Source organism: Electrophorus electricus, chromosome 26 (genome assembly GCF_013358815.1).
Source record: "Electrophorus electricus isolate fEleEle1 chromosome 26, fEleEle1.pri, whole genome shotgun sequence".
In the NCBI taxonomy this organism is placed as follows: Eukaryota; Metazoa; Chordata; class Actinopteri; order Gymnotiformes; family Gymnotidae; genus Electrophorus; species Electrophorus electricus.
Window position 1 is genome coordinate 7,055,170 of NC_049560.1, and position 10,589 is coordinate 7,065,758.

General features: G+C 38.5%; 2 protein-coding genes across 9 annotated transcripts in view; one reads left to right on the forward strand and one right to left on the reverse strand.

Annotated features, from left to right (window-relative positions):
- Positions 1-528: 528 nt before the first annotated feature.
- LOC113575414 lies at positions 529-8,483 on the reverse strand. 7 transcript variants are annotated; one of them, XM_027006907.2, is made up of 7 exons: positions 8,289-8,483; positions 7,972-8,207; positions 5,448-5,467; positions 2,375-2,746; positions 1,984-2,133; positions 1,527-1,561; positions 529-1,436 (listed from the first exon to the last, which is right to left on the reverse strand). In XM_027006907.2, the coding sequence occupies exons 4-7, from the start codon at positions 2,658-2,660 to the stop codon at positions 1,269-1,271; spliced, it is 639 nt and encodes a 212-aa protein (XP_026862708.2). In that variant the 5' UTR covers positions 2,661-2,746; positions 5,448-5,467; positions 7,972-8,207; positions 8,289-8,483; the 3' UTR covers positions 529-1,268. The 7 variants fall into 7 exon arrangements, with proteins under 7 accessions (XP_026862708.2, XP_026862706.2, XP_026862707.2 ...); XM_027006905.2 differs by having other exon boundaries at positions 7,972-8,483; XM_027006906.2 differs by lacking the exons at positions 7,972-8,207; positions 8,289-8,483 and adding an exon at positions 7,546-7,581.
- A 192-nt stretch (positions 8,484-8,675) lies between these two features.
- Positions 8,676-10,589, forward strand: part of tctex1d2 (Tctex1 domain containing 2) — an 8,601-nt gene continuing 6,687 nt past the window's right edge. The window contains exon 1 of one of the 2 annotated variants that reach the window (XM_027006898.2): positions 8,676-8,715. In XM_027006898.2, coding sequence (XP_026862699.2) covers positions 8,687-8,715 — 29 coding nt within the window. In that variant the 5' untranslated portion in view covers positions 8,676-8,686. Of the gene's footprint in view, positions 8,716-9,107; positions 9,191-10,589 lie in introns of those variants that run through there. The other variant, XM_035523144.1, reaches the window with a different exon arrangement.

Genomic DNA, 10,589 nt, shown 5'->3' on the forward strand with positions numbered 1-10,589 from the left:
TGGTTTAAACACTCAAAGCTCAGTAGAAACAAGCCTACAGAATGCTAAAATTGCTGATCCAGTCGTGCTGTGGTTTGCTTGTAGGCTGAATGGAAAAGTTTTCACTTGTGATTGAAAGTAAAAAACCATGCATGTGGAGAGCAGTGGCCTGCAGCTCATTAGAGTGACAGAGTGGGTGGTGGAAACGCTGAGGCATCCACCATAAGCTAGGCAGTATGTTACCATCAAGAACGCATGCAAACATGCCTAGCTGAAATTGAGCTAAAGAGGTTCTTATCCTTGCTGCTCCTTATGTACAGAAGAAGATATCTTCTTGCCACCTTCTGACTTTCACCTTTGATGCTATCTAATCTCCCAAGCCTAACTGAGTCATCAGTAAAAGTAACTTTTAGTCACATTCCATGGTATATGCAAGCAGTGTGTGTGTGTGTGTGTGTGTGTGTGTGTGTGCATGCGTGTGTGCGTGTGTGTGATTGTGAGTGAGTGAGTGAAGTGTATGGTTGTGAATAAACACAGAGAGGTAGCAGATGAAATACTAACACAGCATTTATTGGCACCATTCAGTATTACAACAGTAAACAACCCACTGGCAAAACATTACCATAAAACATATAAACACAAACAAACCAGGATAAATTTAAAATACTGTTATTATTCAGAAATGTCATCAGCATCAATTTCATTAAACAACAGTACACTGTACGTATGGTATTTGAAAGTGTCCTCTAATTAAATTCAGAATTTCAGTAGCTGCTTCTAAATTAATACAAAAGAGCTACAGCACAAAAAAAACATACTGCATTCATATTTTAATATACTCTAAACACACTGCAATTATATATTAATATAAACAAGATACACTACATTTATAACCAAATAGTGTTTAGTATATTACATAAACTACCCAGCAGCATTACAAAATGAGGCCGTGGGCTGGTGTAGCACTGTGTTGTGGAAGGGGGGTTTCTCACAGGGGCTTTTGTGGTTGTCACCTCTCTAAAATGCTGACTAATTGCATTACATTACAGTACTCTACACATACAGTGGCAAAGTTATGCAAAGAAATATCACAACATTCATTCAGAAATACATGGAAATATGGAATGACATTTTCCCTAAAATTCAGTATGCACCCATTGCCTCATGTATTTTGTGCACTGTGAAAAAAAAAAACATAATGATTCAAGTTTCAGAGGTATAGAATAATGATCATATATATATTATATTCTATTATATTATCCTTATAGGGTGCTTGGTCTGCTCTAATCTCATGTTCTCTTTCTCTGTGGAGGGTAGAGGATGGTGGCATATTCTACTCCTTCCTGGACCTTTGGTGCCTCTGCATGGCTTGTTCTTTCTGATTGTTTATGAAAATCCAACACCCCATACTCAATAGTGCTCACAGCAGGTACTGTACTGTGCACTGGGCATCTCCTCTGAAACATCACACAGCACAAATTCAACACAGAAAAAAAGTAAAGGATAATGTTTAATTCATGATACTGAATTAAATGTTGTATTCATACCTGCTGTGACATGGGGCTCCGTGTTGGTGTGTCATCTGTAAATAAAGGTTCACATATTGTTCATGTCACTCATGATTCATGCATTGTTGTTTCTGTTATGCAGAATGGTGGTTTATAGTCTGTTTCTTGTCTGTTCAATTCATAACCACACAAGTTAAAATGACAAAATAGGTTCATTAATGTTTCCAAAGTTATGGTTTCCAGATCTGAGGGTGAGGAAGGAAGCAGCTCATAAGTTGATTGTCAGCACATTTCACACTTTCCACGACTCAATATTTCCCCCAGATTTCTTTAACAGTTACATTTTTCATGTTCGAGTTCTAGTTGTTACTGCAAATGAATGTTTACCGAACTGTAATTTAGCCAGTTTTGGAAGAATCAATGAGGAATTCAGATTGCATGGTTACCTTATTTAGATTAATTGTATACTTGCTCTGTCTTTTTGTGCATACAATACCTGTTTTCATGTTGTATGTGCAGTAGAACCAGCCCAGCAGCCCTGCCAGCACAAACACAGGTATGATCACTAGGATACAGAAGATTAAGATCTTTGTGGATTCTGATTGGTTCATTTCCCTGGAATCATTGTTAGTGATGAAGGGAGGTTCTGCAGAAAAATCGACAATCTAATTATCCTGCATGTTATAGAAATTCGAACTAAAAACAATATTCAGTTTAAAATATGGTCCTAAACCTACAGTAATCGTGTGTATTATAACTGTATACTTTCACACTGTAATTACTGTCATAGAGTTTTGCTATACTATATGAAACAAAATGTAGCTTTAACCTGGTAATATACAATACATTGTAGTTTGTTTCTCTCAGTTTTCTAAGAGAAAGCTCACCTGTTGTTACATTAGCACCAGGATATACGGTCAGATTAACTTTGTTGCTCTCAATAAGAACCATTTGTTGATTCTCTACGTATAATGCCAGCTGGTAAACTCCAATATGTGTTTTGCAGAGATTTGGGAAGTACAGAAAAACTTCTCTGGATGGTGTTTCAGCAATGTAGACTGCACAGTTTGATTTTTCTTTCAAAAATTTAGAACTTGGGGAGCAGGAGCTATTAGTCCATGTGCCTTCAGTCCTTTTGTCATCTCTGCGCACAATCAAGCTCTTGCCATCCATTCTGCTGTTGTTCAGTGATTCAAATTTGAACTGAATACAGGCTTCCTGCCCAACTGTCCCATTAATGCTGGTGATATTGGATTCCACTGAAAGAAGAAACAAGTGTGATCTTTGCAAGTAACAATGTGATAACTGATAACAGCCATAAATTTCAGAAACATTGTAAGATTTTATTTTAAGATCTTCTGTGAGTTAATTCCAATACTAATTTTCATATAGACTTCTGAAAAATAGTCATAAAATATATATTGACTAAATTACATATTTCTCATTTTTGTGTTTACAGTTTAAAAAAATTAAAAAATGACCATTTGTGCAGCTCTGTTTATGAATTTTGGAAAAGCAGCTAATGTCCAGTTTACCTCTCTCTGTCTCAGTGTAGAATTAAGATAATGCATGCATATTAACAAACGCATGAAGTTTACACTCAGGTCAATATTTGGAAAAATATTAATGAAATATTATGCTCATACAGCATAGTGTTAATTTGTCTTTGGAATTTATGTAATTTTACATGGTGAATATGGAAGTGAAAGTCAATTGTTTGCGAGGTTTTATGCAGTGTCTAGTGAATTAAACCTCAGGCCAATGGACTTAATAAGAACAGCAGCAATCTGTGCATCATTTGTATCTCAAGTGAATACTCCATTATGTGTATGAAATAGCACATCTGACCTCAGCATATTAGCCAATACCAAATACCAGTGCCCCACTTTTTGTTCATTTTAAAATCCACATACCTCATTGTACAGAACTGATTGAAATGATTCTTCTACACAACAAAGTAACATAAACTTAATTTAATTTTACACAGAACAATTCATTATACATGACTGATTTGTTACACATGACTATGCTGGTTCAGGCTTTTTGCATTTGGCGTTTGAGAGATAAGCAAGTCAGTAAGGCTTTTGAGTATCCTTGTCGGTATATATTAAGGTTCAACACAACAAAGAGCAATTAATGTATAGTAAATTTTAATTATGTAATAACTGCATTGTGTCATAGTGGTTATGCAAAAAACAGACAATCTTGCTATAAATCAAGCCTAAATGTTAGATGGCAAATGACCGCTATAGTGGAGCTGTATTTTCAATTTTCATCAATAGCTTGTAGAAGTAGAAGTAGTTTGTCCAGCTCATTGAATGTGTTATGAATTGAATTTCATTACAACTGCTAGTATGCCTATGGCTACTACTCTACCAACTTGGCCAGAGTGGTAACTATAGCACAGTGGCTACCATAGTGTTAGTGGTAGTGGTTGTGATTGTAAGGTTGCCAGTTCAAGCCCCAGCCCTGCCAAATTGTCACTGTTGAGGCCCTGAATAAGGCCCTTAACCCTCAATTCCGCAAAGTGTATTGAGTCATAATTGTAAGTCACTTTGGATAAAAGCGTCAGGTAAATGTAGACTTATAATTTAACCATTCTAAGTACTCTACTGAATGTTATTTTGATTATTTTGTTTTATTTGATTATTTTCTTATTTACCTGTATATTTGCATATACCCGAACTCTTTAAAAAAAATTAAAAATGTATATTTTATATATATATATATATATATACACACACACACACACACACACACACACACACACACATACAGTTCTATGTTCCACATAACATTACAATTTCCACCGGTATCAAAAAAGTTCTAATGAAGATCTATCTGTCTATCTATTTATCTATCCATCCATCCATCCATCCATCCATCCACTCACTCACTCTAGAAGTGGCATTACATCAGTACTTGGTATGGCACCACACTCCATATATTGATATAAGACACAACCAGTTCTATATGCTGGTATAAGTTGAGAGGGAGAAGAGCAAGTAAATATAATGAGCATAATGGGAACATCTCTATATAAATCTTCAATAATGCCTCTGGAGCTGTGTGAGTGGAATTCTTTTTGCCCCTATCACACAGGACTCACCAGTGACTTTAGTTTTGTTTGTTTTTTTTTCCCCATGTGATCCTGTCCAATGCTGAATATTTTGTCCATTGCTGCACTGTTGGTTTTATTGATCTGTTATTGGGGTGTGTTGTACCTTGGATGCCTTTATTGAACAAACTGTACTAGTTTGTTGTATCACACACTGTATTGTCACAACATATTAAACATGAATGTCTCCATGCAACTGAGGTAATACGTAATATGTATAATGGCATAAAATTGGTTTTAATTATTATAAACATGTCATTATTGCAGTAATGAGAAACTGCATGTCAAACAAACTTGAAGCCTTGGTGTAAAACTAGAAATCCTGAAGACATCAAAGGAGTTAGATACACTTTGTCTACTGAGCGCAGTTGTCACAGTTTCCATGATCCAAAGGAAATCACAAAGTATTTCAAGACAACAGTGTTTTGTAGCTCACAATTGTCACTGTTTCTTTTCTATTTTAATATTAATTAAACCTACAACATTATAGCCTAAATTAGGTAAGTAAACTAAATCTAATTCAAATCAAACCTAATTTCTGTTTTATGCAGATGAAGCCATTCCTCAGACCGGAGAAATGTGTCATATATATACAATAGTTGTTTATTTAATAATGGTTAAACATAGTTCAGAACTGTCAATGTTCCTTTTTACTTTTAAAATTGATTACACCTACAACACTGTATCCAAATTCAGGTCTAAGTCTAATTTAAATTAAATCTAATTTATGTTCCATAAAGATAAAGCCATTCCTAAGTCTGGGGAAATGTTTCAGTATCACATTTATTAATTTTAAACATAGTTATAAAATAATAATGTTAAAATGAAATCAAGATTCTTACCTTGAAGAATCAAGTGCAGCCTGAGTAAACAGAGAAAGAGAAGCCATTTGGCGTCAAGTAACATGTTGGGTTGCCACCAGTGAGACGAGGAAAGCAAAGCAGCAGCTTAGCTAGCAAATGTCTAGCTTCCTCTGAGGTTGGGCTTATTTATGCTTTGCGTGTTACCTTTTCCTGCATTCTACTGTTTATAAGAATATCAAAGGGGAGGTATAGACAGACAGGAAGTATTTGAATGTGCTATCAGATCTACTTACAAAAATTTAGCTTCTTTTATATTTGTGCTTTACTACACCATTAAAACCAAATATTTCTACTAGAATTTGTACAATTTGTACCACACAAGAAAATGTGATTTGTGTATAATTAAGTGTTTTGCTGTTAATGAGTTACAGTATGTGAACTGTGGTTTCTGTGGTTCTGCCAAAAATTAGGGGGGCTTCTGCATAGACCGCATGACCACCCAGGCACTATATTTATTATATCTATTCCCCATGGGAATACCTTTACATTTGTGCAGACAATTTATCTTTCATATGTATAAAAACATCAAATTTTAGTATATTTAATATATTAGGAATTTCAAACCACAAACGTTTGTTAAGAATTAAAATTAAAATTATGATCTTTAAAGATATTAAACGAAACACTTCAACTAACATGTTCATTTTAAACATGACAGTGTAATAATACTGTAAAAACAGTCAAAAGTGCACTTGTGTTAGCAGTTTTTTGTTGTTGTTCTTGCAAACTATAGTTCAGCACAAACCAACTGTTAAAAATTTAGTAATTTTCTTTGAGGGGTCACAAATCGCTCACCTCTACCATAATACAGTCAATAGGTCACGTTTTTTCAACAAAACAAAAACCACAACAAAAAACAGGCGCATATCTCAAAAATTGCAGAGCAGCATCCAACAATTGAGAGCAAATTTTTAAAATGCCAGAGTGTGATTCATGCAGCACTCACTGATTTCCTTTGCTCGCATGCAAAATATATGTGCTCACTCATGTTACTCTGCTCTCGCTCAGATTCACTTTGCTCTGCTACAAAACTGCTCTCGTGTCCTCTCACACACACTTGCTCTTCTGTGCACTCAAACTCATCCTACACGCTCATGAATCTTTTTTTCCTGCGCTCAGGTTTTCACCACTACAAGACTGCCGGAAGTCATCAGCCAAACAAAAAGATGTAGCGGATTTTGACCAATGAACTTGTTCCCGCTGCTCCTCTGCATTCTCATTGGTTGGGAAAGGTGCGATGAACATATCCGCAGTCTGTAGCTTGCTTCACCATGGCCCCAGGTAACGTGATTAATTACATAAATACATTTATTTATTTATTTATTTAGTTAGTTAGTTAGTTAGTTAGTTATATGTTATTGTATGTTGATATGTGACACTAAAGTTGCCTATTTTCTGTCAGCTATCAACTGTAGCCTGTGTACTGGCGAAGTTGTTTCATCGGCATGGTAATGGGTACAGCGATGTGTTTCTATTTTTTTTCCATGTGCCATCTAGCTAACCATTACAAAAAAAAAATAATAATAAAATTAAAAAATAAATAAATAAATAAATAAATACCCCGGATATTTTGGTGATCTCGTGTAAGGATACAAAATTTATGTAGGAAGCAAAAACAAACAAAAATTGTTATTTAAATTAAATACATTTGTGACTAATGCAAGCTTAGCTGCAGCCCTAATCAGATGTAAGGATGTGATTAAAGTGAGCCCCATATGTGTTTCCTAGTTGATGGAGCCAGTCTGTTAAAAGTATATTTTAAACTAACCAACAATGAAGCAACATATCCTCTGATTACTTTAATAAGTAGTTGTAACATTGAGTGGTTCGGAGGTGTGCGCATGTGTGGAGAAGAGCGAGATTTATTATGAACAAATCCAAAATCAGAGTCGTTGTAGCAGTCCAGGGGTCATACAGCCAAGACGGAGACACATAATTAAACATCAAAACACACGAAGGCAAACAGGGGAAGCAGGCATGGAGTACAAAGAAACAACCATTCGAATAAACATGCAATAAACAGCAAAGTGTCGTATTCATTGATGCAGGAAAGAAGAGACCGGAAACAGTGCATTACCTTGTAGCCTTTTATTAATGCAGAGCTCTGGAGATGTCACTTCACAGCAAAGTGCGAGTGAGATCTCCAGAGCTCTGCATAAAAGGCTACAAGATAACGCACTGTTTCCGGTCTCTTCTTTCCTGCATCAATGAATACGACAATTTGGTGACCCCAAGGTGATGCAAGGAGAGAATAATTTGGACAATTGATTGTGCAGTGGACTCAATTGTTACTTCAGCCAAACAACTATAAGGTAAGCAGAAACCTATTATCAAATTCTGCATATTGAATATTCCAAAATTAGTGATGATTCTGTCCACTTGTGGGATCTGAAAATTAGACGGAACAAAGTGTGAAATAAATGCGAGAAGGCATAAACGTGCAAGAAGGCACAAAAGAGAAATAAATGCGAGAAGGCATAAAGTGCGAGAAGGCACAAAGTACCCGTCCTTGGTTTGGCAACCCCACTATCGTCTGACGAGGCAATAGGTCCGGTGCGGCAGCTGGGTTAGAGGCCTGGGGAATTCAGGACCCCCGAATCCTTACCGGTATTTGTATCGGTTTTCTTGTTGGTAAAAGAGTACTGGGTTAGAGTCCCGTGGTGAAAGAGCCACAAATTCTTGAAGTGGGTTAGAGTCCCGTGGTGAAAGAGCCACAAATTCTTGAAGTGGGTTAGAGTCCTGTGGTGAAAGAGCCACAAATTCTTACGGAGGTGTGTGAATCTGACCATAAAATACTGATCCAGTGACAGTTAAACTCACTTGTGTGAATTGAAGAATAAATTTGTGCAAATCGGGTTATAAAATACTGTTCCGGCGACAGTGATATCGCTTGTGTGAATTGATCAAAGTACCCGAAATCAAGGTGGATGTAACTATCTGTGAATGTGTAATTAGGCGAGACGTCGGGGTGTTTGCAAAGATAAGTCTCTGAAGCGAGGTCTGAAGAATATTGGTCACGAAAAACCTCGTCTGAGTGCAGAAACCTAACGGTGCTAACAAAACACTCAGACTAGAGAGAGAAGTAGTGACTGAAGAACGGAACAGAAACGAGAGGAGTGGTAAGTAAGTTTAAAATATTTAATCAGGGATAGTTTGAACTGAAGTAGATCTAAACAGACAAATAGTTAGGATGGATGGTGAGTTTGACAGAGAAACGAATGACGACGGATGGGGACCCGGAGATTGGGTAAGTTTGGAAACACAAGTAAACAATGTAATGGCGGCAGCAAGGGTAGTAACTAAACAAAAAGATCGTAAAAGTAAAGAGAAGGAAATTAAGCAAAGGTTGATAAATTTTGTAAAAGAAAATGGAGGCAAATCAGGAGACAAAGTGAGCCTGGGAGGTTGGATAAGGAGTAAAACTGATGAACATGAAAAACAAAAGAAAAAGGCAGAGAAAGCGGGAAGACTAAAAAAAAGGGAAGTGTAAGAGAATGGCGGAACAACATGATGAAGAAAGGCGGCTGTGGCTAGAAATAGGCATCTGGTGCCAGAGTACAGCGCAATGGAACAAAGAAAAAACAGGAAGTAAGGAGATGCAGAGGCAACACCCCCTCCGTATGAGGAACCAAGGACAGCAGAAGAAGCGAAGCATAGTGCACTTGCAGAGGAAACAACAATGAGAAAATGTCAAGGACCAAGCACCCCCGCTCCATCGGCAGGTATGTATCCAGTTTTACGGGTAAGGGCTGGACGTGTTGAGATAGAGGAGGAAGCAAAGGATAGTGAGAATGACGAAGAAGGGGAAGACACCGAATACAGTACAGAATATGCCGTTAATTACTTTAGGAGATGGGGACAGAAGATATAAGCCCTTCACTTTGGGTGACTTGTAGGCGCTGGTGGATAAGTTACCTCCCGTCACCGAAGGAGGAGGCGGAGGAAGGAGGTTTGTGGTTAGCTAAACTGGATTGCTTAACTGCAGGACAAATGTTAGTGTTAGGGGATTTTAGAGCAGTAGCAGCGAGATGCTTCACCCCATCGGAACTTAGAGATGTTGAGGAAAATGCAGGAACCAATAGACTGGCTGATTCCACAAGGTTTACACAGGTGTCTACTGGGGTTGGTAATGCACTAAGAGATAGGTATCCGCTCCCCAGTGGGGCGGCCACACCCAAGCTAAAATGGGAAAATAGCCAGAACCCTCGGGAATATATAGCCAAATGTACCGAGGACTGGATTAAATATACAGGGCATCACCCAGGTAGACACGGGCTCCACCAGGAATGGTTTAGAAATGCAGTACTGGGGGGTGTCCCTCAAGAGGTAAGAGATGCGATAAAAATGAACCCAGACTTGCCGGGAAGTGACTCTAACACATGGAACAAACATCTAATGCATCACCTGTCCCTGTTCCAAGAGAAAGCCCAGAAAGAAAAAGATATCTTAGCAGAATTACAAACTCAGCTGTTGAAGCTACAGGTAGGCGAGGCCAGAAACAACGCCACAGAGAAAAAGAAAACAGCAAAGGTCATGGTCGCCGGAGCACCTCAGGAACCTGACCCACCATATCTGCCAAGCAGTTATGAGGAGACCCAATAGGGAAATCAGGGTGGATTTAGTGGTAGAGGACGACGTGGAGGTCCTGCTGGGCACGGCCGACGGGGAAGGCCAGGGGGCCCGAGGGGACTGAGCAGGGGATATGAATACACAGAGGGATGTTTCGTATGTGGGCAGGCGGATCATTGGGTGAGGGAGTGTCCCCAGAATCAAACCCGAAGGAGAGGCCAGGGCCATGGAAGAGGCCACTATGCACCAAATCCAAGAGTCGCACCGGGTGGAATGTATCCCATGGCTGAGTGGGACCCCAGCCAGGGAGAGACATACTGACAAACCCCCAGGAATGACCCGGACAGCATGAACCTGGCAGACCATATGCTGTCCATCACAGTTGAGAACCATGAACTGCAATTTCTTGTGGACACCGGAGCCACACACAATCTGCTCTACAAGGCCTGTGTTCCCCTGGTAAGATGGGGAAGGACTATATCAACGTCATAGGGTTCTCGGGGAAACCTCAACGTCTGCCGCTGACTCTTCCCTTAAGAGTGGAAGTAGGGG

What these genes read in the sequence shown, in the direction of transcription:
- LOC113575414 (XM_035523148.1), bottom strand. Translation starts at nt 5,511, where the DNA reads ATGTTACTTGACGCCAAATGGCTTCTCTTTCTCTGTTTACTCAGGCTG. An exon ending in TGGTGCTAATGTAACAACAG is followed by an intron (nt 2,134 to 2,374) that starts GTGAGCTTTCTC and finishes ATTTTTCTGCAG; the next exon opens with AACCTCCCTTCATCACTAAC. An exon ending in GGAGCCCCATGTCACAGCAG is followed by an intron (nt 1,437 to 1,526) that starts GTATGAATACAA and finishes GTGATGTTTCAG; the next exon opens with AGGAGATGCCCAGTGCACAG.